The sequence below is a fragment of the Choloepus didactylus genome, chromosome 16 (genome assembly GCF_015220235.1).
Source record: "Choloepus didactylus isolate mChoDid1 chromosome 16, mChoDid1.pri, whole genome shotgun sequence".
In the NCBI taxonomy this organism is placed as follows: Eukaryota; Metazoa; Chordata; class Mammalia; order Pilosa; family Megalonychidae; genus Choloepus; species Choloepus didactylus.
This window is the reverse complement of record NC_051322.1, coordinates 18,253,486-18,280,928: the sequence shown is the minus strand read 5'-3', so window position 1 is coordinate 18,280,928 and position 27,443 is coordinate 18,253,486. Positions and strand designations below refer to the sequence as shown.

Below are 27,443 nucleotides of genomic sequence, written 5' to 3'. Positions count from 1 at the left end.
TTTAATTTCCATAAGATCATCCATTTTTTTATTTAGTCTTGCAATGTCTTCTTTATGCTCTTCTAGGGTCTTCTTGATTTCCTTTATCTCCCGTACTATGGTCTCATTGTTCATCTTTAGTTCTTTGAGTAGCTGCTCTAGGTGCTGTGTCTCTTCTGGTCTTTTGATTTGGGTGCTTGGGCTTGGGTTATCCATATCATCTGGTTTTTTCATATGCTTTATAATTTTCTGTTGTTTTTGGCCTCATGGCATTTGCTGAACTTGATAGGGTTCTTTTAGGATTTGTAGACCAATTGAAGTCCTTATCTCTAATTTATCAGATCTACAGCTTCGTGGAGTACACTTTCTCTAATTAACCAGCAGGTGGCGTCCACGAGCCACCTGTTCTCCACAAGCCAGTTCTCCCCTGCTTAGCCTTTTTGGTGAGTGGGGGAGTGAGTCTTGTGGGGTCCAATTGGTGTACCAAGCTTGCGTGTGTAGTTGGTGTTGCCTGCCCTGTATATGGGGTGTGTTTCTGGGCAGTCAGGGAGGGGGGGGTGGCCCTAACAATCAAATCTCCCTGGTGATCCTAGAGTTTTAAAGCTGCTGCAATAGTCTAATCCTTCAGTTCAGTCCTGCCACAGTTTGTCTCTGCCACTGACCCACAAGTCCTTGGTATTGGCATATGGCTCCTGAGACTTGCAAGTGGGCCCCTCTTCCAGGCCGTGCACCCCGGGTCCTCTGTTGAGGGATGACTGTGCTATGTCGCAGGTGAGTGCCGTCCCCCCAGGGCAGTTCTGGGCTGCTGGGCTGTGTAGGGAGGCTCCCGGTCTGCTGAAATGATGGCTGAATGGGGCTTTGTTCATTCACACTGCTCTACCTTCCCAACTCTGGGACAATCAGCTGAGGTTGCAGGGAAGGCTAATGTCCACGCCCAGTTTTGTGGTGTGTGCCTGTTATTTGAAGCACTTCCGTCACACTGGGTTGTCTGGGGCAGTTCTGGGCTATGGGGCTGGCGATGGGCAGGAGTGTTTCCTGTCCACCAGGATGATGGCTGTGAGCGGACACCCCCCTTTTCTTGGGAAGTTGTGGTGTAGTGAATTTTCTCAGCCACTGGATTATTGCGTTTTGTCTCAGAGCTCTCCTAGTTCTGCTCTTGACTTGACCTGCCCAAATAGCAAGTCTTTGAAGCTTTCTGTATTGGGCTTCTTAGAGTAATTGTTTTAGAGAAAGAAAAAAGGATTAAAAAAAAAAGCAAACAAACAAACAAACAAAAAAAAACCGGGCCCTCCTCAGAGATCTAATGGGTTATTGAAATGCTAAGAGACAAAGCAACCAGGGCCATTAAGGAAAGGTCCACAGGGCAGAGAGATCAGCTTTTCTTCAGGATTTGCATATGCGCCTCAGGGCCCTTCCCCTTTCTATGTTCACCAGAACTCCAAAAATCCTCCGCTTTTATTTTGGAGTTTTTCGTGTTGTTTTTTTTCTATGCCTGTCTCCTCTCTGCTGGGCTGGCTGCTCTCAGATTCTCTGGTGTCTGGTCTCAGTCTATCTATGGTTGGAGTTTGAATCAGTAGAATGAGTTTCCGATAAGGGCTGCCACTGCAGTTCTGCCTTCTCCTTCCCGGAGCTGACAGCCCCTCCTCCCCCGGGACTGAGCCTGGCAGGGAGGGGCACGGGTCCCCTGGCCGCAAAAACTTACAGATTTCGCTGATCTCAGCAGTTCCACGTTTTCATGAGTGTTGTATGAAGTATGCCCAAAGTCAGATTGCTCTGTGGTGTCCAGTCCACGCAGTTCTTGGCTTTCTACCTACTTTCCTGGAGGAGTAACTAAAACATACAGCTCACCAGTGTGCCATCTTGCCCCGCCTCCAAAAGCTTTTAATTTTGATAAGGTCCTGTTTATCTATTTTTTCTTTCTTTGCTTATGTTTTGGGTGTAAAGTCTAAGAAACCATTGTTTAACACAAGTTTCTGAAGATGCTTCCTTGTATTTTCCTCTATGAGTTTTTAGGTGTTTGGTCAGTAATGAATTGATTTTTGTATATGGTATGAGGTAAGGGTTCACCTTCATTCTTTTGCATGTGGACATCAGTTTTCCCAGCACCATTGATTGAAGAAACTGTTCTTTCCCCCATTGAGTGGACTTGGCATTTTTTGTCAAAAATCAGTTGGCCAGAGAGGTGAGGGTTGATTTTTTTTTTTTAACTCTCCAAGTGATTCCATTGGTCTATAGATCTGTCCTTCTATTAGTACCATTCTGGGGTTTTTCTTTGTTTTTTTTTTACTGTATATTTTTATTGAGATTGTTCACATGCTATACAGCTATCCAAAGATCCAAAGTATGCAATCAGTTGCCCATGGTACCATCATACATCTGTGCATCCATCACAATTAATTTTTTTTCAATTTTTAGAACATTTTCATTACTCCAGAAAAGAAATGTAGACAAAAAAAGGAAACAAATCCTCCCATACCCCTAACTACCCCTCCTCCACTGTTGACTCAGTACTGGTATAGTACATTTGTTATTGTTTATGAAAGAACGTTCAAATACTAGTAACTGTAGTATATAGTTTGCAATAGGTATATATTTTTTCCCTATATGCCCCTCTATTATTAACTTCTCGTTGTAGTGTCATACATTTGTTCTGATTCATGAAAGAGATCTCTAGTATTTGTACAGTTAATCACAGACATTGTCCACCACAAGATTCACTGTTTTATACATTCCCATCTTTTAACCTCCACCTTTGCTTCTAGTGACATATGTGACTCTGAGCTTACCCTTTCCACCCCCTTCACACACCTTTCAACACTGTTAGTGATTCTCACAACATGCTACCATCACCTCTGTCCATTTCCAAACGTTTAAGTTCAGCCTAGTTGAACATTCTGCTCATAATAAGCAACCATTCCCCATTCTTTAGCCTCATTCTATATCCTGGTAACTTATATTTCCTGTCTATGAGTTTACATATTATAATTAATTCATATCAGTGAGGCCCTACAATATTTGTCTTTATGTGTCTGTCTTATTTCACTCCATATAGTGCCCTCAAGGTTTCTTCATCAACCCATGTTTTTTAAAACGGTTTTGTTCACACACCAGATATTCCATCCTAAGTAAACAATCGTTGGTTCCCTGTATAGTCACGTATTTATGTATTCAGCACCACCACCACTATCTATATAAGGACATCTCCATTTCTTCCACAAAGAAGGAGGAAGAGTCAAAGAAGGCAGAGAGACAAAAGAAAAAGAAAAAAGAAAGAGAGAGAGAAAGGAAAAAAGAAACATGACAGCTAGAAAGCAACAAAAGGAAAGACAGCATTAACCTAAAGTAGAATAAAGAGTCAGACAACATCACCAATGTCAGGAGTTTCATACACTTCCCCTATGCATCCCCCTCCCCCTGCCATATGCATTTAGCTTTGGTATATTGCCTTTGTTATATTAAAGGAAGCAATGTTTCTGTTAATTATAGTCTCTAGTTTGCATTGATTGTATTTTCCTCCCAATCCATCGTGTTTTTAACACCTTGCAGTGTTGACATTCATTTGTTCTACGTCATGTAAAAACATATTTGTATCTTTTATTACAATCATTCAGCATCCTAGGTTTCCCTGAATTATACATTCCCAGTCTTTGTCTTTCGTCTTTTGTTCTGGTGTCCCACGTGGTCCTAATCTTCCTCTTTCAGCCATACTCACAGTCCTTTTCTGGGTTACGTAACAGTTTCAAACCAACACATATAGTGCTGGTGTATACTATATAGAAACACTACTGATTTTTGTGGTTTGATCTTGGACCCTGCCACTTTGCTGAATTCATTTGCCTAATTTCTCAGAATGGAATTTCCAGTGTAATGTTGAATAACAGTGGTGACAGTGGACATCCTTGTTTTGTTTCCAATCATAGAGGTAAAACTCTCAGACTTTCACCACTGAGTATGTTATTAGTGGTGAGTTTTTCATACATGCCCTTTATCATATTGAGGAAATTTCCTTCTATTCCTAGTTTTCTCAGTGTTTTTATCAACAAGAGGTACTGGATTTTTTCAAATGCCCTTTCTGCATCTTTTGAGATGATCATGTGGTTTTTTCCTTCCTTCTATTAATGTGGCATATTACTTCAATTGACTTTCTTATGGTGAATGAATGTCAAATCTCATTTGATCATGGTATATAATTCTTTTAATGTGCTGTTGGATTCAGTTTGCTAGTATTTTGTTGCATTTCATCTGTATTCATCAGGGATGTTAGTCTGTAATTTTTTTTTTTTTATGATGTCTTTATCTGGCTTTGGTTTGAGGGTGATGTCAACCTCATAGAATGAGGTAGAGAGTGTTCAAGGAGGACTTCAATTTTTTGGAAGATTTTGGGCAAGATTGCTCTTAATTCTTCTTGGAATGTTTGTAAAATTTACCTGTGAAGCCATCTGGTCCCAGGCTTTTCTGTTTTGGACAGTTTTTTATTACTGACTCAATCTTTTTACTAGTTATTGCTCTTTTTGAGATCTTCTCTTTCTTCTTCAGTCAATGTAGATAGTCTGTGTGATTCTAGGAATATGCCCATTTTATCTAGGTTATCTAATTTGTTGGCATACAGTTCATAGTATCCTTTTTTTTAATTCATTTTTATTGAGATTTATTTACATATCATGCAGTCATACAAAACAAAGCGTACATTCAATTGTTTACCGTACCATTAAATAGTTGTGCATTCATCACCAAAAATAATTTTGACATTTTCATTACCACGCACACAAAAACAATAAGAATAAAAATGAAAGTGAAAAAGAACCAAAGTAAAAAAGAACACTGGGTGCCTTCCTTTTTTTTCTTTTTTTTTCCCCCTGATTTTTCTACTCCTCCATCCATAAACTGGACAAAGGGGAGTGTGGTCCATATGTCTTTCCCAATCACATTGTCATCTCTCATAAACTACATTTTTATACAATCATCTACAAGATTCATGGGTTCTGGGTTGTAGTTTGATAGTTTCAGGTATTTACTGCTAGCTATTCCAATTCATTAGAACCTAAAAAGGGTTGTCTATATTGTGCTTAAGAATGCCCACCAGAGTGACCTCTCAGCTCCTTTTGGAATCTCTCTGCCACTGAAGCTTATTTCATTTCCTTTCATATCCCCCTTTTGGTCAAGAAGATGTTCTCCATCCCACGATGCCGGGTCTAGATTCCTCCCCAGGAGTCATATTCCACATTGCCAGGGAGATTCACTCCCCTGGGTGTCAGATCCCGCATGGGGGTTGGGGGAGGTGTCAGTGATTTCACCTGCTAAGTTGGCTTAGCTAGAGAGAGAGGGCCACATCTGAGCAACAAAGAGGCATTAGGGAGGAGGCTCTTAGACACAATTATAGGCAGGCCTAGCCTCTCCTTTGCAGCAACAGTCTTGCCAAGGGCAAGTCCCGTGGTACGGGGCTCAGCCCATCAAACCACCAGTCCCCTATGGCCGTGAGCACATCAGCAACCATCGAGGTTGGAAGCCCAACACCCCTGCATTCTCCATCAGCTCCTCAAGGGGGCTCTGCATATTTTTTTCATTTTTTTAATTAACTCTTTTTTTTAATTAACTATATCAAAAAAAAATTTTTTTAAAGATATACAATAAAAAAGCATTTGAAACAAACCATAACAAGGGAGTAAGAAAAGACAACTAACCTAAAATAACTACTTTGCTTACAACATGTTCCTACTCTACCCCAAAAAAATAACCTAATATAGCAACATTTTTGTGAACTTGTTCCTACCATACCCATCAGAAATTAACAAACCATAGTCATTCCTGGGCATTCCCAGAACGTTAAATTTACCCATGATAGCTTATCTGTTCTTCTTGGGTTATCTTTCCCCCTTCATTAATTGCTCTCTATCGCTAGTTCCCCTACATTCTACATTATAAACCATTTATTTTAGGAGTGTGTTTTTTAACCTCCAGGTGCTTGTGAATTTTTTAAGTCCCTGATGGTTATTGACTTCTAATTGTATTCCATTGTAGTCAGAGAATGTGCTTTGAATAATTTCAATTTTTCTTTTAAATTTATTGAGGCTTGTTTTATGTCCCAGCATATGGTCTATTCTGGAGAAAGTTCCGTGATCACTAGAGAAGAATGTGTATCCTGGTGATTTGGGATGTAATGTTCTATATATGTCTGTTAAATCAAATTCATTTATCAGATTGTTTAGGTTTTCAATTTCCTTACTGATCTTCTGTCTGGTTGATCTACCTATAGGAGAGAGTGATGTGTTGAAGTCTCCCACAATTATTGTTGAAACAGCCATTGCTTCCTTTAGTTCTGCCAGTGTTTGTCTCATGTATTTTGTGGCACCATGATTGGGTGCATAAACATTTATGATTGTTATTTATTCTTGTTGAATTGCCCCTTTTATTAGTATGTAGTGGCTTTCTTTGTCTCTCCTAACATCCTTGCATTTAAAGTCTATTTTATCTGAGATTAATATTTGCTACTCCTGCTTTCTTTTGGCTGTAGCTTGCATGAAATATGTTTTCCATCCTTTCACTTTCAATTTCTTTGTGTCCCTGTGTCTAAGATGAGTCTCCTGCATGCAGCAAATTGATGGTTCGTAGTTTTTGATCCATTCTGCCAATCTATATCTTTTAATTGGGGAATTTAATCCATTTACATTCAACGTTATTACTGTGAAGGCATTTCTTGAATCAGCCATCCTATCCTTTGGTTTATGTTTGTCAGATATATTTTTCCCTCTCTCTCTTATTGTCCTTTAATGAACCAATATTGAATCTCTTTAGTACTGAACCTTTCTCTATATATATATCTCTCCTTTCTTTGTTTCTCTGTCGGTAGGGCTCTCTTTAATATCTGAAGTAGGGCAGGTCTTTTATTAGCAAAATCTCTCAGCATTTGTATGTCTGTGAAAAATTTAAGCTCCCTCTCCAATTTGAAGGAGAGCTTTGCTGGATGAAGTACTCTTGGTTGGAAATTTTTCTCTCTCAGAATTTTAAATATGTCATGCCACTGCCTTCTTGCCTCCATGGTGGCCACTGAGTGGTCACTACTTAGTCTTATGTTGTTTCCTTTGTATGTGGTGAATTGCTTTTCTCTTGCTGCTTTCAGAACTTGCTCCTTCTCTTCAGTATTTGACAGTCTAATCAGAATATGTCTTAGAGTGGGTTTATTTGGATTTATTCTACTTGGAGTTCACTGGGCATTTATGCTTTGTGTATTTATATTGTGTAGAAGGTTTGGAAATTTTTCCCAACAATCTCTTTGAATGCTCTTTCTAGACCTTTACCCTTCTCTTCCCCTCCTGGGACACCAACGAGTCTTAAGTTTGGACGTTTTATTTTATCTATCATATCCCTGAAATCCATTTCTATTTTTTCAATTTTTTCCCCATTCTTTCTTCTTTTCTTTCATTTTACATTCTGTGGTCCTCGAGGTCGCTGATTCGTTGTTCGGCTTCCTCTAGTCTTGTGCTATGAGTATCCAGAATCTTTTTAATTTGGTCAACAGTTTCTTTTATTTCCATCAGATCATCTATTTTCTAATTTACTCTTGCAATTTCTTCTTTATGCTCTTCTAGGGTCTTCTTCATGACCTTTATATCCTGTGCTGTGCTCTCGTTGCCTGTCTTTAGTTCTTTGATTAATTGCTCCAAGTACCCTGTCTCCTCTGATCTTTTGATTTGGGTGTTTGGGTTTGGGTTATCCATATCGTCTGGTTTTTTCATATCCTTTAGATTTTTCTGTTGCTTTTGACCTCTTGGCATTTGCTTTACTTGATAGGTTTCTTTTAGGATATGTAGGATTATTCAAAGACTAATCTCTGATTTGTCAGATCTACAGCTTGGTGGAGTACACTTTCTCTAACTAAACCGCAGACGGCGTCCGCGAGTCACCTATTCCCCTCAAGTCAGTTCTCCCCAAGTTTGTCTTTGTGGTGTGTGGGGGTCTGATTCTTGTGGAGTCCTATTGGTGCAACAAGCTTGGCTGTGTTGTTGGTGCTGTCCGCCCTGAATGTGGGGCGTGTGTCTGAGCAGTTAGGGAGGGAGAGCAGCTTTAATAATCAAACCTCCCAGGTGTTCCTGGAGATTTAAGGTTGTTGCAAGAGTGTAAATCTTCATTTCAGTCTCGCCACAGATTGTCTCTGTGGCTGACCCACAAGTCCGTGGTATTGGCATATGGTCCCTGGGATTTCCAAGTGGGTCCCTCTTCCAAGCCATGCCTCTGCTTAGGGAAGGTTGTGTCACATCATAAGTGCGCATCGTCCCTCAAGGGAAGTTCTGGGTTGCTAGACCATGTAGGTGCGTTCCCAGCCTGCTGTAAGGGTGGCTGTATGGGGCATGTTAATTTCCCTCTTTTCACACAGCTCTGCCTTCCCAGCTCCGGGACAATTAGCTGTGGGTGCGTGAAAGGCTATTGTCCACGCCCGATATTGTAGTGTGTGCGCATGTCACACTGGGTTTTTTGGTGTGGCTCTGGGCTGTGGTGCCAGACCAGGCAGGAGTGTTCCCAGCCCACTGGGAAGATGGCTGCAAGGGGCATGGTTATGTTCCCCTTTTGGCTCACCTCTGCCTTCCTCGCTCCGAGACAATTAGTAGCAGTGCGCGAAAGGCTATCTTCCATGCCAGATATTGAGGCGTTCGCACAGCCCGTTCCTGCCGTGCTTCACTTTGCAGTTCTCGCTGCCGTATCTGCAGCCACTTTTGGGTTTTTTAAAAAAAACAGCTAGTCCAGCTCCAAATGCCAACCCACAGTTTCCCCACACCACAGCATGGCTGCCGGATATTCAACAAGCTTACTCACTCATTTCAGAACGCAGGCTCCCAGTAAGTGCACAGTCCCCGTGGCTTTAGCAGACCTTGTCCAGCTGGTGCATCGCTGGGACTGGTGTTCTGGGTCACTTTCTGGCTTTTATCTAGTAAAAACAACTAGATAAAAAAAAAAAAACAGAGTTGTTTTTTTGCCCTATCTCTCCTAGCCACCGTCTTAGGTTCTCCATAGTATCCTTTATAATCCTTTTTATTTTTGTGCGGTCGGAGTAATAATCCCCCTTTCTGGCTAAAGGTTTGTCATTTTATTGATCTGTTCAAAGAATCAACTTTTGATTTGTTGATTTTCTCTGTTTTTTAATTCTCTGTTTCATTTTTCTCTGTTCTTATCTTTGTAATTCCTTCCTTCTGTTTGTTTTGTTTTAGTTTATTCTTTTTCTAGGTCCTCCAGTTGTGAGATTAGGTCTCTGAATTGAGATTTTTCCTCTTTTTTACTGTAAGCATTTAGAACCATGTTTTTCCCTCTCAACACTGCCTTTGTTTTGGTATATTTTGTTTTCATTTTTATTCACTTAAAGTTATATTGTCATTTCCCTTGAGATTTCTTTTTTCCATTGGTTGTTTAAGAATACATGTTTAATTTCCACATATTTTTGAATTTTCCATTTCTCCCTCTATTGTGGTTGGAGAAGATACAGGGTATCATTTCAGTATTTTAAAATTCAGTGGGACTTCTTTTGTGATCTAAAATATGGCCTTTCCTGGAGAAAGATCCATGTGCGTTAGAGAAGAATGGGTATTCTGCTGTTGGTTGACTTTGGTTCCATATATCGATTAAGTCTAGTTGCTCTATAGCATTGTTCAGGTCTCCTTTTCCTTATTGATCTTTTGTCTTGATTTTCTATCCCTTCTTGAATGTGGTATATTGAAATCTCCTACTATTAATGTAGAACAGTCTGTTTCTCCATTCAAATCTGTCATTATTTGCTTTATGTATTTTGGGGACAGTAGATGCATATATATTTTATAATTATTATGTCTTCTTGTTTAATTGGCCTCTGTCAGTTATTAGTGACCTTCCTTGTCCCTCATAATAATTTTGGACTTAATGTCTATTTTATCTGATATTGGTATAACTACCCCAGGTCTCTTTTGGTAACTATATGCATAGTATGTTTTTTCCATCCTTTCACTTTCAACCTTGTTATGTCTTTGAATTTAAGGTGAGTCTCTTGTAAACAGCATATAGTGTTGGGTCATGCTTTTTATCCATTCTGCTAGTCACTGCCTTTTGACTGGAGAGTTTAATCCATTTTCACTTAAAGTAACTGCAGGGCTTTCTTCTGCCATTTGCTATTGTTTTTGTGTGTCTTGTACCTTTTATGACCCTCAGTTTTTCCATTAATGCCTACTTTCTGTTTATTTGCTTTTTTTTTTTTTTGTATCATATCATTTTTACTTTTTACTCCTTTCTCATTTCCTTCTATATATGTTTTTCATATATTTTCTTTCTGGTTACCATGGGGCTAAAATGTAACATCCTAAATCTGTAGCAATCATGTTTGATTTGGTACCATCTAAACTTCAATAGTGTGTATACACACACACACACACACACACACACTATTACTATACCCTCTGTCCCCCTGCCTTTTTGTTGTACTTGTTACAAATTATATCTTTATACCTTGAAGGTGCAAAATCATAGATTTGTCATTACTTTTTATACATTTGCATTTTAGGACCTGTAAGAAGTAGAGCTACATACCAAAAAATACAAAACAATAGTACTGGCGTTTATAATTATCCATATGGTTACCTTTGCCAGAGGACTTTATTTCTTTATGCCACTTTGATCCACTGTCTAGTGTCCTTTCCTTTCAGCCTAAAGAACTCTCTTTAGCATTGTTCCTGGGGCTGGGCTGGTGGTCTCATCTTTTGATTATCTGGGAATATCTTAATCTCTCCCTCACTTTTCAAACACATTCTCCTCAGATATAAAATTCATGTTTGGCAATTGTTTTCTTCAACACTTTAATATTTCATCCTACTGCCTTCTTACCTCCATGGTTTCTGCTGAGAAATTTGGGTTTAATCTTATTGGATTCCCTCATACAGAACTCATTGCATTTCCCTTGCAGCTTTCATAATTCCTTGTCCTTGGCATTAGACAGTTTGAATACTATGTATTCAGGTGGTTCTCTTTGATTTCATTCTGTTTGGGGTTTGTTGGGCTTCTTGAATGTGCATATTCATCTCTTTTGTTAAATTTGGTAAGTTTTCTGCCATTATTTCTTTGAATATTCCTTCTTCCACTTTCTCTCTTTCATCTCCTTCTGGAACTCCCATAATGTATATATTGGTATGCCTCATGGTGACCCACAGGTCTCTTAGGCTCTGTTCATTTTTTTCCCTTTCTTTTTACTTTCTGCTCCTCAGCCTGAATCCTTTCAATTATCTTGTCTTTGAGTTCCCAGATTCTTTCTTCTGCCAGCTCCATTTTGCAGTTGAAACTCTCTAGGGAATTTTTTGTTTCAGTTATTGTGGTCTTCAACTTCAATAGTTCTGTTTAGTTCTTTTTAAAAATTTCTAACTGTATTGAGATTCTCATATTGTTCATTCAGTGTTTTCCTCATGTCCTTAGTTCTTTCTCCATGTTTTCCTTTATCTCCTTGAATATATTGAGGATCACTTTTTAAAAGTCTTTGTCCAAAAGTAAAAGTTCAGTTTCTCAGTCGCACTAGCTGCATTTCAAGTACTGATTCACATGTGGTTGGTGGCTACCATATTGGCCTGTCCAAATTTGGAATATTTCCATCATTGTAGAAAGTTCTGTTAAAAAAAAAAAAAAAAGTGAAAAAGTCTTTGTCCAGTATGTCCAAAGTCAAGTCCTCTTCATTGATGGTTTCTCAATTTTGGATGGGCCATCATTTCCTGTTTTTTTGTCTTGTAATCTTTTGTTGCACATTTTACATTTTAATATTTTAAAGTATTAACTTTAGGATATAGTCCCTAAGCTCTCTGTTCTAGTTTGCTAATGCTGCGGGAATGCAAAACACCAGAGATGGACTGGCTTTTATAAAAGGGGGTTTATTTGGTTACACAGTTACAGTCTTAAGGCCATAGAGTGTCTGAGGTAAAACATCAGCAATCTAGTACCTTCACTGGAGGATGGCCAATGGCGTCCGGAAAACCTCTGTTAGCTGGGAAGGGACGTGGCTGGCGTCTGCTCCAAAGTTCTAGTTTCAGAATGGCTTTCTCCCAGGATGTTCCTCTCTAGCCTGCAGTTCCTCAAAAATGTCACTCTTGGTTGCACTTGGGATATTTGTCCTCTGTTAGCTCCTTCAGAGCAAAAGTCTGCTTTCAACAGCCATTTTCAAACTGTCTCTCATCTGCAACTCCTGTGCTTTCTTCAAAGTGTCCCTCTTGGCTGTAGCTCCTCTTCAAAATGTTTCTCATCTTATATAGTGCTCCAGTAATTTAATTCAGACCCACCCTGAATGGGCGGGCCAACACCTCCATGGAAATTATCCAGTCAGAGTTGTCACCCACAGTTGGGTGGGGCACATTCCATGGAAACACTCAAAGAATTTCAATCTAATTAACACTGATAGGTCTGCCCACAAACGAGTATATCAAAGATAATGGCGTTTGGGGGACATAATACATTCAAACCAGCGCACACTCTATTCCTTAAGTTTGTATCCAGCTCTTTAAATGACAGAGATTTTTTAAGTGCCAGGAGCTAACAAAAACAAACCAAGGCAAAAGTTGCCTTTCACAGTCTTTGCAGTTTTACTCTGCTTTGATTGGTAGTCTCCTTCAGAGATTAACCCCTCTTATCAAGATCAGCCTGAAGGGAATGTGAAATGCAGTCTCCTCTCTTATCTCATCTGAGCCTGAGTGGAGCCAGCTTTGTGTCCTGGGATTATACTTGTTGTAGCCTTAGAAATTCCCTTTTCACAGGGAATTTTACAATGTCTACTCTAGTCCCTTTGAAATAGATTTTCACCCCCTCCTCGGTGCTCTATTTTATGACTTAATGTAGGTAGTCCTTTGCCCCAAGCCACTTTGAGTTAATTATTTCTTTCATGGCTTTAGCTGTCTCAAACTTCTTCTCTTCCTTTGGGACAAATTCTAGGAGAGGAGCCAGGCTGGTTCAGTCTTTCAGGCTTTTGCCTGATAGATTGTCACTGACATACAGGCATACCAGTAAGCACACAGGGGTTGCTCTGCTCCTCTGGAATATGGCCAGGGACCATAATGAGTGTGCAGACTCTGTCCACACTGGACCCACCTCCCCCTTTTTTTTGTATAACTTGGTTATCTTTAAATGTAAAGATGATTCTTATCTAAATCTTACTATAGTGATTTGATCTGAATGATCTAGAGAACTGCCTCATTTGGCTTTCCTCCGAAGCAGTTAGAGAATGAATAAATGAATCCTCTGTTAAGTTTGTAAACATTGATGAAATTTTTTTTGGATAAATTATTCCTGAAGGCTTTTTTTAAAAAAATACCTTTTTGATGTGTTAATGTCTGGAATGCATTATTCTTGGTATTATCTTTTTAGTTAATTATTCATTTTGATGATAAATTGATGAATAATTTTTTTAATATTTTGGAAATTGATAGCTTTTGGAATTATGAGTTTGCTGTTCATATAGGAAGTGATTATTGACCCCTGAATATGAAGTCCATATCTATTAATATAACTTAAACCTGTGTTCCTAGCTTCTGATTTACATCTCTACTACCATAGAAAGAACTTTTTTTTGAAGTTGTCAATAGACACAACACAAGAAAATCTCTGTTGTTATAGACTAATCACAGGGCACTAGCCTGTGGTTGGATGCTTTCCTCTCCCTGCTTTACCTTAGCCCGATCCTTCCTCCTCCATGAAAGTAATCAGATTTCTCTCTGGTTAAAATACCATAGGGGATAATGCAAGAGAAGCTCTGGAACTAGGCTAGTACTGGAAACTAGGTAGGGTCCGGAAACAGGTTAAATAATGCATATCTTTGCCTGCTGTTGAGCTGAGTGCTTTTGCATTTTACTAAACACTACATGTCAAAAGTATAAAAATTTATAAAGACCTATCCCAACAGGTACTTGGGAGACTCTTAAAGAAAGCCCTCCTTTCTGCTTATCGAAACGAGTGTAACACCTCATTTTAGTTACTCAAGTTCCTTCTCATCTAATAGAAATGTTTATGCTAATGATTCTGCAGGAAGTATCAAGCTGTGTTTTTTTTTTTTAAGAAACTGATTAATATATTTAACTACATTAAAAAACAAACAATTGGACATTAAAAGACAAACCACAAACTTGAAGAATATATTTGTAAAATATAACTGGCAAATCTTTTCTATCCAGAATGTTAAATAACTCCCATAAAGCAAATAAGAAACAGCTCACTAAAAAAATGGGAAAACACTAGAACACTAGAAAAAACTATTTCACAGAAGACACATGAATGCTCAGTAAGCATATGAATAGATGCTCAACCCCACCATTAATCAGGAAAACACAAATTAAAATCATAATAGATACCACTAACAGCCAGTTTTGCTGAAACTGAAAAAAAAATATGACAATATCCAGCACTGACAAGTATATTGAGCAATGGGTAGAAACCCCCATGTACAGCTGATAAGAATGGAGACTGGTACAATCATTCTGGAAAACCATTGGCATTATCTAATAAAGTTGAAGAGACACAATAGCTTACAGCCTAGCAACTCCATTGCTGGATAAATACCTCAGATAAATACATAAACATATGTGTACAAGAACCATCACAGTGGCATGATTTGCAAAACCCAAAACCTGAAAACAACCAATTTGGATAAATTAATTGTGGCATGTTTCATACAGTGAAATACCATGCAGTGGTTAAAGTGAATGAATTACAAATATATGCAGGACTCTTAGGAACGTAATGTTTAGCAAAAAAACAAATCACAGATGAGTCAATACTGTATGATTCCATTTTATAAAGTTCAAACACATGCAAAACTAAACAGTATAGTGTTTAGGGATAACAAAAATATGTGACAAAACTGTAAAGGAAAGTAAAGGAATGCTACTTTAAGCTTTGTTTTTACAACAAGCAGTAAAAATGTATTTTAACCACATATTTTCCAAACTAATGATTTTTTTGTAAACCTGTTTAACATTTAATTTTAAAGATAATTTCATGGTGACTTTCTTCTTTACATTCAAAACATACTTCAATTTTTTAAATTATTTTAATGATTTCAGATTCCTCAGCCGGAAATGGGGTCCTCACTAAAGCTACAGTCCCTATTTATGCAACAGGAGTCCTTACATGTTATATTCAGGTAAGGGAAAAATTCTTATTTTCCAGTAAATCTATTTTCTATTTAAGGAGATAACTGGTGTTACGTCTTTTTAGCATTGAGTGTATGTGATAATCTTACCTATTATGGAAACAAATGTTAATTTATCATTATATTCCAAAATTATTTATAATGGCGAGCAAATTTGAATAGTAAGGCTCTGAATAGTCTCAGTTGAATGACTGAATTCAGAGATTGTGATTTTAACATTTTGTTACAAGTGTTAGATTGCATTTGTTGACCAAGCTTTTTTTGTGTTTCGCGATGAGTTTCTCATAAATAGACAAAAAGCAGAGCACATTTGTTGAGTGAAGCAAACCACAAAATGCAGTAGAACACTATACCATTTCAAGCAAATTACTTTTTAACAATCCCTGATTTTTCTTAACTGTTGCAGTATAATAAACCTCCCCAAAACATAATGGCTTACCACAGTCATTTTATTTGCTCAGAATTCTGCGATCTGGACTTCATTCAGCTGGACATCTCTTGTTACTGGAGGTCACTTATGTTCTTACATTAAGCTGGCTGCTCAGCTAGAGCCTCAGCTAGGACTGCTGGGCTCTGCTCTCCATGTAGTCTCAGGGCCTCTCTCTCTTTCTGCACTTAAGCATCAGATCCAGACCGATTATGTGGTGGCTTCCAACAGTGCAAAAGCAAAATCTGCCGGGTTAAAGTTTAAGCCTGGAATTAGAACAGCGTCATTTCTACTGCATTCTGTTGGTTAACGCACATCACAGGCCCAGCCCAGATTCAAGAGGAGGGAAATAAGCAAGAGTGAATCAGAAGGCAGAGTTCATTAATGGCCACCAATGTATCAGATTTCCGCACTTCACTTGATGTAAATAGTACACATGATGTGTAACAAGGCATCTTCATCATTTTTTAATTTGTACCCTGAAATTATTATTGTGCATTTTTGAGACATATTTCTTATGCTGTTCTTCCAAAACAGGTTTGAATCATCTTACATTATTAAAATATAGTTCTACAGTATCACATGTTATTTCATAATAGAAACTCCAGTTTTTCTACTTGTTAGAGTAGTAAAATACACTTTTAAACTTTTCTTTTTTATACTAGTTTTTAAGACTACTTCATAATATGGATACATACAGAATCCCTGCGTATGGGATAAATTTAAGTCATGTATCGCGTTGATAGATTGTGCATATTAAATCCTAGCACAGTGCTAAGCACAATAGTATGCATGCTAGCTTCCTCTCTCTTTGGAAACTATTCTAGCATAATAACAAGTGTATTGATGTCAATATGTTTCTTTTTTTTAACCTCTACAAGTTTTGTTAGCATTTCTCTTACATTTTTGACCATAAATATCACTTTAAAAACATAATAAAATATCTTCTGCAAGGTGTAGTTCATAATAGATCTTCAATATAGTTTTGTTGAATAAGTGAATAAATAAGGACATGTCTTTTGAGTCATTATGTGTAGTTCAAATATGTCATACATTTCTCTAAAGAGATAACTTTTCAACCCATTGTTATAAAACGTATAGTAAGTTGAGAGCAATCACAAATTTGCCAGTGTTGTTTTAGGAAGTACACACTAGCAGTTAATATTTTTCTTACTAAAAATTTCCTAGTAGGGCAAATTGCAGCCCTGTTTTCTTTTGCTAAAGAAAAACTGTTTTGAATCAAATACATAAGCAGTATTGTTTTGTGATTTCAAAAATTAGAAATAGGATTGTAGTAAATTATTAAAATCTAAGGAATCCATGCTCATTTAGAAGTCTAGTTTATAACTCTTATTTCACTCTTGGATTTTTCCAGATTTACTGTTTGTTTTCCAAAGATATCTCTGCTCCATGTTTTATATAGCAGACAAGTAAAACTGAGTGCAATCTGTCCCAATTTAGCTCCAGTGTTGGTCTATCAGTGTGCATAACCCTTTTTACCAATTAGACTCTCATGTTTTAAAACTGCTATATCATCCTTTATTCATACTGATCATTAACTTTTGTCAGTCCTTTATGTCAACCTGATTCTAAACCTATGTAGAAAAAAATGGTAGGAGGTAATCCAGTTTCCCTTATGTTTCTAGTGATAATAAATTCTATAGATGTTTACCATTGACCTCTTCTATTTCTAGTGAGAAAAAACATGACTTTCATTTGTTATATGTATTTCCTAATAGAATGTCAAGTTCCCTTCTCTTTTAGGTTCAGGTTAATTTAACATACAAAGTTACTTTTAATCTCTTCTAATTCAGAAAGCTTGCTTTTTCTAGCAAATTTCTTAATGTGGTGCTGTGTTTTAAAAAAATGGAAGATAAAAACAACACAGAAAGGGAAATTTTCTGATTATGGAAGTAAGAATGGTTCATTTAAGAAATTTTGGAAAGATTTTAAAAAAGGACTTAAAAATCAAGGGATGCAATGCTTTCTTTTAAGAACACTATATTCTGTAATTCCTCAAGCATGTAGAGTTTCTCACCACGAGGATGTTGAAAGATGATTTTGTGGAAGTCAGCTTTCTACTTTTAAGGGATACTTGTTTTAGTAGGTTATTTTTACATATATATAGCCAAAATGCATCAGAATTAAAAATGGTAAAGTATAATAGAAGAATAATTAGGACTGTCCAAAAATACCTTCTGTGATAATAGAAAGATTTTACATCTGAGTTATCCAGTAAGGTAGAAACTAGCCACATGTAGTTAATAAGCAGTTGAATTATAGCTAGTGCTACTGTGGAAATGAATTTTTTATTTTACTTAATTTTTTATTTAAATTTAAATATAAATAACCACATGTGACTTCTGGCTACCATATTGGATAGTGCAAATCATACCATTTTGATCATAGTATAAATATGCAGAGTAAATACCTTTAATTAAAACAGCTTCCATATCAGGGTATTTCCCTCTTATTTTGTAACATATTCTAATTATAGATAGGTTGTGTATGCTTTTTAGTTCTTCTTAATTTCTTCGAAGTTGATTAACAGTCTTTATCTTTTGTAGGAAGAAGACCGAAAACTGTTAGTTGGATTCTTAGAAGATGTAATGACCCTGCTTTCATTATCTCATGCTCCTCTTGATAGCCTGAAGGCTTCTTTTGTGGAACTGGGGTAAAAATAATAGCTTCTAATTTTTAAAAATATATATAAAGTTTTTAAGCTGGATTTGTAGAATACAATTATTGAGTCTAGAAGAATTGATATACACACCAAATCTCTGGATTTTAAGATTTAAGATAGGTTTTTGCTCCTATGGTTGCTTTTGTTTTGCTTATTTGTATATTCTAAATATTTATAATTAATGCATTGTAATTTAAAAAAAGATGGGGGAAGGGGTACAGACATGTTTTCTCTGAAATATTTGGAAAAACAAAATCAAGTACAAATCTATAGAAAATTCAGTTTCCCAGAATTGAAAAAGATACCTCAAAGTGAAAGCTAGCTTATTAGGCTCCTTTTTCCATTTTGCTTGCTTTCCTTAGTCCTGCTCATAATCACATCATCTGGCTGCTAAGTAATTTTTATCTGTCTTTATTGAAAATAGCCTCATGCATTTATTACATTGCGATAGGCTTTATAGTCAACAGACCCTTGCATATAGATGGTTTGGGTTGATTTTATTTGATCCTATAACAATTACATGACATAAATAGGACATGTATAGTTCCCCAATTTTTATAGATGCAGAAACTAAGACCCATAGTGGTTGTAACTTACCCATCTGACATCTGATTCTCAGTCCAGAGTTCTTTCCTGATTTCTCATAGAGGAATTTTTATTTTTCTTCATTTCTTTATAATTTTAACTTTTATGCTATTAGAAAGAGTTGAAAGTTCCATCACAATTACAAATGCTGAGAGAAGCTAAAAGTGTAATTTCTGAATACACTAAAAGTTTGTGGGTTTTCGAGGTGACTTCCTTTTGTGATACATTACACCATAAAAAGCAATTCCATATATTTTGCCAATATTTTTATCTTTAATATTCTAAATTTTTCAGGATTTCACTAAGGCATTGCAGCTCTAAATTTTAACATTATTTTTTTTCTTCCAGTGCAAATCCAGCCTACCATGAGTTACTGTTAACTGTTTTGTGGTATGGTGTTGTCCATACTTCAGCACTTGTGAGATGTACTGCAGCCAGAATGTTTGAGGTATGTAAACAAATGCTTCTGATTACAGTGAGTTTCTTTGAAATAGGGAAAGGAAATTTTTTTTTTTGTAAAAAGACTTTACACCCCATCCTATGTTGATGTATATTTTATGGCATTGAACATTATTTGGTTGTGTACTGGGTGATGGGGCAGAAGTTAATAATTTAGCTGTTTACCTATTTAAAAATGCTTTCTACCCTTATTGGTTCCTTGAATCTTAATCTATGTTCAGTTCCATTCCTCAAATTCTTTTTTAATTCTAGCCTTTGTAAATCTTTCTTACTATGTTTCTCTATTTACTTAAGTAAATGACTATTAAAATAAACTAAAACAATAAGTGTATCTTTCAAGTTGTAAAATAGAGTTGGAGTCATAAGTAGTATTAAAAAGCAATTATAATAATTATGGAAGTATTCATTGATTACTACTGCTTCTCTATTCCCTCACCTATCATATCTGGAATAACATCTCTATACAGTAACTGCTTATAACCTTATGAGAGAGGATGCTATTCATGTAATTTACCTACATTTTCTTAGAATGCCTTCTACCCAAGAAAAATATGAGAATTGAAATATCTGTCTTTTGCATCCATTGTATTATTATTATGACATAGCCTAGTGTATTATGTATATAGATATTTATAGAACTTTTATTTGAGGGCGAAAATTTGTTCAGAATATTTCTTGTTGGTATCGGTTCTTGTCATAGAGCTGCATTGTCTGGGTTCAGTTTCCATTTCTTCCACTTCATAGCTTTGTAAATTACTTGACAGCAGCTTCTAACTTCTTCATGCCTTTGTTTCTAATTACAAAATGAAGATGACAATAATGAGTACCCATCTAAAGGGTTTTTGTTAGTATTAAATGAATTAATACTTATAAAGCCCTTAAAACAATGATATATAGTAAGAGCTTAATAAATGTTAACTATCATTATTTTTTTCCATCCATACTGTTACGTCACAAAATAAGATAAAAAGGGACATATACTTATCCAAATGAAAATGTCCCTAATATGCATGTGATTCTTAAAATATCTTAAAACACTTGTATCCATTAGAAGAATTAAGTAATTTAGTTATTTCTGAATTTCTCCACAAGATAAATTGCAATTAGAAAAATAGGGCATTGGTATATTTAAAATGTATGGGATGCCATCTCATTTTAAATATGTAAAATAGATTCATAGAATCTAAAGAAAATTTCACTGGTTCCAGAAAGGGGAAAATCTTCTGTCCATGTTATTCCCTCAGTTATTTTACATATTTGATTTTTAAAAAAACTGTAATCAAGACATCTCTGTCAAGGTAAATGCCAAATTAATGTCTAGCACAGGTTCCTTCTGGGTGTAAGTAATTTCTGATTATTCAATATGCTGAAAAGAGGCATCACTATGAAAGACAGTGTACCCCCTCCCAAAAGAAAAATGAAGCCTACTAAATGAAAAGCTGTTTCTTTAATGTACTCTTTCTAAGACCATAAAAGCCATTTCTTTTTCTTAAATTCTTTGCATCTAAAATGTATGTTTGCAACGGTAAAACATACCATATGAATGCAAATAATTTAAGTAAATAAAATTAAACTTCCTCCCTTTTTATGTGCTTTTTATTTTTTGCCTTAATTCTCATATGTGGCTTTTGTCTGAGTTTGGTTTCTGTGTTTGCTTTCAGTGCTCATCTGGAAACTGTACTTGTGCTTACAGAGTTTTCATAGTTCAGTTGACTATGAACTTCCAAGTCTTTTTTGAGAGACTTATTTCAATATTTTTTCCTAATTTTTTTATGATTTAAAAAAATGTCACCAAGCATATGTCAGTATAAGTGATTCATAGGAGAAATTAAAGCTACTATTTTGACAATGATCCTTATTTAGAATAAAATTGTATTAAAAGAATAAATATGGTTTGTAATATTTCTTTTGATACTAACACTTTATAATTTAGAATTATCCCCACTTCTCCCAAAAATGAGTTAATCAAAAATAAAAACATATAGAAACAAGATAGTCAAAATAATTACCAAAAAAAGAAAAAAGGTAAAAGTGCGACCAATAACTCTGGAGAAGAAATACCAGAACCTAATGTGAGATACTTAACTGAAATTGAACACTAAACTTAGCCCTGAGTTTTCAGATGGCAGGACAAAAAGGAGAAATCCAGTCATATTTTTCTCAGTGTTAAATAAAAGGCAATATATTGCTTCTTGAAGTAGCAAATTATTAATGGAATTAATTTATAATGAGAATTTATCCCTCCCAGTGTGACATAATAGATTTTTGCAAAAGAGGCAGAAAAGACCTTCATTTAACTATTTCTTACATCATCATAAGGAAACTGAGCATGTACCATTGAACCTCCACTCAAAGAAGGCATGGATTTTGTCAGACATAACTGAAACCGTTTCCAGCTCCACTAATTACTGGCTCTAAAATCCTGAACAAGTTTTAATTTAACTTTTCTTGGCCTCGGTTTCTTCATCTGTTCAAATATTGATCGTACTTGTACTTACATCCTCAGATTTTAAAGATCAAAAGATATATTGTGTGTAAAATGCTTAGAGAATAATTTTTAATGACTGATCTCTTAAATACATTGCTCTCTGGTTTTCCAGCTTAATAAAGGAATTGACCTCAAAAACCCTAGAGCAATGAAAAGTTAACTTGTCCCCTAGATTATCTTTTATTTTTTTAAATGCAAGACACCAAACATTTCAAGATACAATCTACTGACTTAAATTCAAATTATCTTATTTATAAAATGATACACAGAAGAGAGTGGATTTTTTAATCTAGGGTGTTAATAAACATGTTCACGTATTTTTAATAAATAATGTTTGAACTTCCTTTTCCTATTTCTTTCTACCTGATATCTGTAAATTTTAGGGTAATAAGAAAGGATCTTTTCTCGTTTTATTCCTCCCAAATTATCTTTGATCCTTTATAAAAGTTACTTCAGGATTTTGAAGTAGATTTTAAATTGAATTAGTTATTAAATGATAACCAATTATTGCAACATTAGGAATCTTCAAATAGCATGGGTATGCCTTCTCTGATATGTAGGAAGACTCTTATTGACTACACAGTGATGGGTTTTTGTTATTAAATATTGCATGACATCTTATATCTTCTGTGAGGACTACTTCCATTACAAGGTGAACAGATTAATTACCATTTAGTATTGACTTGTGCCTACATTCTGAAATTGAGAAAGTATGATTAGGAGGTTGCCCTTTTGTGTTTAACTCATAAATTTATTGATATTTATAAAACAAATACATATTGTTCACTATTGTCCTCTTGTTTTGTGATTTAGGGTTGATTGCTGAATTATTTTTATGATACATTTTAGCCATCAGTCTAAATTGTACTCATTATATTGTTTATTCTGAAATTTATTTATGCTTCTAGAGAAATGTAAAATAAAGAGCTGTTTGTAAAATGTTAACTGCATGGTCCAACCAAAATTTAAAAAGTTAAGCAATTTCTTTTTCCAAATATAGCACTGATCTTATACTTTTAGGATGGTTATAATAATAAAACTATCATTTCTTGAGTGCCTGTTCTTTATTAGGCACAGTATTTAGGTATTTTCTGTGCAAAGGACAACAGTCCTTTGAAGTAGATGATAATATCACCATTATCAGATGAGTAAACTGAGTTCCAAGAGATTATAAATTGTAGCTAATGCTACATGGCTAATGAGTAGAGAGCCAAGTCTGAACTCAGTCTGATCCCTACGGGTGATACTTTCTACCAGACTGCATTATGTCTCTGTACCTCAAAAGAGAAAGCTATATGATTTTTAAAATGGGTAATTTTCCTTTGTGAATTATAAATTTACTTGCCATAGAGCTATCATAAGCAGTTTAGTGGCCGCTGCTAGCCATTTGAGTTTGGTTAAAAACAGTCCAGTTTGTGCCTCGTTGGTCATAATAAAATCACACCAGATTTACTTTGAGAATTTTAACCATAAAACCCAGTGTGTATCTTCTTTTTAGCTCCTTAAAAAAAAGAAAAAAGCAAAGCCATCTTTTAAATTGCATTTTAATTGAACATGGAAATTGTGTTGATGATATGACCAAAAGTACAAACTGCCTCTGAATTGGTGACAAACTCTGTTTTTGTGACCTGCTAGGCTATTTAAGCTTTATTTTCCTTCTAAGCATTCTCTGCCTTTATAAAGCACTCTGGTAGCAATATTTGCTTAGCTTCTAATTTTGGTTTTGCTTTTGTGTTTTCTCTCTTTCTCTTCGTTGTGCCTTTCTTCTTCCCATGGCACTGTGTTTGCTCTTTCCGTGAATCACCTGTGAATACCCCCTGTGCTGACCAATCAGCTGTTGGTGAAGGGGGTGAATGAAACTTTGGTAGCTCAAAGGGTTGTTCCTGCTCTCATTACTCTCTCCAGTGACCCTGAAATGTAAGTGTCATACCTACCTTTTACATCCAGCATCCCTTTCAAAATTTGCCTGTCAAGAAATAACCATCAGCTCTTAAATTCACGGAAGAGTAATATTTCTTAATAACATTGGATTATGCTTACTTGATTTTAAACTTTATTATATTACTATTCATATATTTTTTTTAAGTCAGCCCTCACAATAAGCCTTCTTTAGAGAAGAAACTGTTGAAAAAAATAGTAGTAGTAGTATCAGTCCTCAATAACTATTTCCAAAACCTAAAACATGCTGATGGACTATTTCTTCCCAAGCCAAGAAGGGATGCTCTGCTAATCTCACTAACAGGTTGTTACCAGTAAGTGTAGTGGCATGAACCAAAGGCTTAACATTTTAATGTCTCGTGTGGGTGAACAAACCAAGAAAGGCCAATGAGTCTGCCTGCCCATCGTCAGTCACAGCTAACCCAGTTCTCATTCCAGTTTACCAAACCATTTTTTATTGCATGTTGACTGGTTTACAGCTGACTCTTCGAGGCATGAGTGAAGCGTTAGTTGACAAGCGGGTTGCTCCGGCCCTTGTTACCTTGTCCAGTGATCCTGAATTGTGAGTTTCACAGACTGCAACCCTAAGTTATCCTGTCTGTCTTTTTGAGCATTCTTCTTGGTCTGCTTTTTTTTTTAAACTTTGTCATTGCTAGAGACTAATACAGTATATTTACCTTATACTTATTTTGATAAGCATTTTAATAATACTCATTTTCATATTACAGAAAGTTTCAGTCTCTTTAACTTTTTTAAATTCTAACAGCTCTGTCAGGATCGCCACAATTCCATCCTTTGGCACTATTATGGAAACAGTTATTCAAAGAGAGGTAGGTAATTGAAATTTATTTATATCTATGTACTGTTGAAGTGATGGCAACACATTACCATACAAGTCCTTTTAATTTGATTAGTTATGAGCCAGGGAGAATCTCAATATTTGAAAATATGATAGCCTAACCAAGGCATATTTCCATACCCTAAGAAAATCTCTAGTCTTTTTTCTCAGCTGGAAAATTAAGTATAGGGCAGCCCTCAAATAATTCTATTTTAAGTCCAGCTGGACATTGCAGTCCTGAATAATCCTTTAAACCAGATCCAGTTCCAAAGACTTCCATTATCCAGTAGACTTCTGGGCCAATCTTCATAAATTCCTGATTGCCAGTTTGCACAGATTTGAAGACTGTTTTGCTATCTAGCTCTAGGAACACAGACATCTCAGTTTCACAAATGGAGGCTATAGAAGGTACCAATATTCTGATAACTATGTCATTCATATCAAGCTAAAGAAATCTTCTGGAGGACTGGTACCATCTTGTAGCACACATCACTGTGAAAAACCCTCTGTCATGACTACTTCAGGAGATTACCAAATAGTTCCTAAAAGTATATTTTGATTCTGAAACTGTGATCTCATTCACATTTGCTAAGTTCAGTCTACAACATTAACTATAACATATTTCTCAAAATTAGTATCAGACTTTCATTCTTTGTTGTGAAATTGTACAGGTCCTTATAAAAATGAAAAACCCTGTAGATTAGAAAATAAATTATTTGCTATTACCTAGTCACATTATCAGATAAACACGGTTTTCCTGTCCATTTAATAAAATAGACATTACACTTTATAAAAACTTACTCTTTTAAAAATAAAATTCCATTTTCATATAGATTTTTTTATTATAACAAAAATTAAACAACTTTTTTAGTTATGGAAAGAAATGTTTTCCATTTTTCCACTTAGATATTTCACGGGTGAAGTAGAGTAAAAGAGCACAGCATTCTGCAAAGTTTGCAGTCTTGGCAAAATTTCAACATGTTCTTAAATCCTAAAATAAAAATGTCTTTTAGGGAAATGTGAGTAAGATGTAAGTCATCAATGAGTCATTGCTTTCAGAAGGTGAATAGTTGGGTAACTTATACTGTAATTTTTTTTTAGGAATTATAATTTAGATACAAACTCATCATAAATTCATCTCCTTTTCCCTGAATATTGTTGGGATTTTCTTTTGTTTTTACAATTTGTCAGGGAATATTTATATTTCTCAAAAACAAATCCAAATAAACAAACAGCTTATGAATTAATAGGCATATATAAAAATGTAAAATCTTTTCTGAGCTAGAAAACCAAATAAGTACTTATTGAATTCCAAATTTCTACTATCATGTTGATATAAATTGTTCAAAATCCACTAGTGCAAGCCATGTTTAATGTGTATCTTTCTCTTTAACAACCACTTACTTTTCAATATTTTATAAAATGTACAATTTCCGATTTTAAGTTGCTGGAAAGAGTGAAAATGCAGTTGGCTTCTTTCCTGGAAGATCCTCAGTATCAAGACCAGCATTCTTTGCATACAGAGATCATAAAAACATTTGGTAGAGTTGGGCCTAATGCAGAACCCAGGTTCCGAGATGAGTGTAAGTTGCATCTTTCTATCTTTTTCCTGACTTGTAATGTAAGATTAAAGCCAGAAGCTTCTCTGAACATTTGTCATATGTTAAGGCCTTGCTGCAATTTATCTTTGTTGTATTAAAAGCTGAAAGTGAAACAAATTGGTTATTGTGAATTGAACAGTATTACTATCAGTAGGCAAGTAACATGGTTTCTTATACTATATACTGATTGCTATAAAACATTTGAAAAATAACTCAAACACGGTTTCAAATCATTAAAAAAATTCTTAGTACCTATTAGTTACAAAATACTATGCTGCCTTATATTTAGATCTTATTACTTCTTATTTTTAAGGAAATTTTAACTTGTTTCTAACCATGTTCCTACTAAATGCTTCTCCCATTTAGCATGCCATTCAGCTTATGATATATCACTTTATGTTTTAATTCACAGCTTATCGATCTGCTAAATGATCTGCATGATGATCTGCTAAAACATTTTCTTTAGTTTCCGTAGTATCCCTTTTTCTGTGGGCTTCAACCTTTATGACAACAGTTTCTTGAAGTATCGTCAAGGCATCCAGTAATTATTACTCCAAATGCCTATCGGTTAACACTGCTATATTTTAGCCCTTTTATTTTTAGCAGTTTGACATGCTCTAGACAGGGTCACAAGTTTACTCATGTAAGTCAATTTGTTTTCTGGTACAAAATTGGTGTCCCCAACAGTCTAATTATTACGACATATCCAGCCTGGTATTATCTCATTTCATTTTTTAAGTAAGACTCATCTGCAAAAATATTATTTTTATTCTGAAAACCTTACTTTCTTCACTAATAAGAAAAAGCAGTATAGGTACAAAACGTCTTTTCAGAGTGTGGGCACTTAGTGAATTACAGGAACATAATCATGAGATTCTTTTTTGTTGTATTGGTGACATGAGGAGATGGAAAAAATAACATTTCGTAATTAGCTAACCAATGAACAGAAAAATGTTTGATGTTTTAGTTAACAGCAAATATTATAGTTCCACATTTTGTAATGTCAAATACAGATGATCCTAGGACAAGCTCTGAAGTTACTTTGATTAACTTTGTTTAGGTTGTAATTGCTCAGAGGCAAGGAGAATAAGCCCTGGCTCCTGGATCAAGAGATAGGCTAAATAGGTCTTGGATGTGTGCCATGTTGTTGAGTTAAGGTACACTATGTCTGCTGGTCTCTTTTGTTATATAGCAGCCATTGATCTACCTTAATCTGTTATTCTATTAGAGGTAAAATACTGATATTCTTCTTCATTTATTAGCTGGAATACTTCTATGAAAAAAAAAATTTCTCTCATCAAATATTTGGGTACCCTGA

At 35.6% G+C, this 27,443-nt stretch overlaps 1 protein-coding gene across 5 annotated transcripts in view; it reads left to right on the top strand.

Annotated features, from left to right (window-relative positions):
• RELCH (RAB11 binding and LisH domain, coiled-coil and HEAT repeat containing) overlaps positions 1-27,443 on the top strand; it is a 131,791-nt gene that overhangs the window by 85,402 nt on the left and 18,946 nt on the right. For 3 of the 5 annotated variants that reach the window (XM_037805636.1, XM_037805634.1, XM_037805633.1), the window contains 6 exons: positions 15,018-15,097; positions 18,101-18,207; positions 19,150-19,249; positions 23,583-23,665; positions 24,453-24,516; positions 25,969-26,107. In XM_037805636.1, the coding sequence (XP_037661564.1) occupies positions 15,018-15,097; positions 18,101-18,207; positions 19,150-19,249; positions 23,583-23,665; positions 24,453-24,516; positions 25,969-26,107 (573 nt within the window). Of the gene's footprint in view, positions 1-15,017; positions 15,098-18,100; positions 18,208-19,149; positions 19,250-23,582; positions 23,666-24,165; positions 24,249-24,452; positions 24,517-25,968; positions 26,108-27,443 lie in introns of those variants that run through there. The other 2 variants (XR_005212164.1, XM_037805635.1) reach the window with 2 other exon arrangements.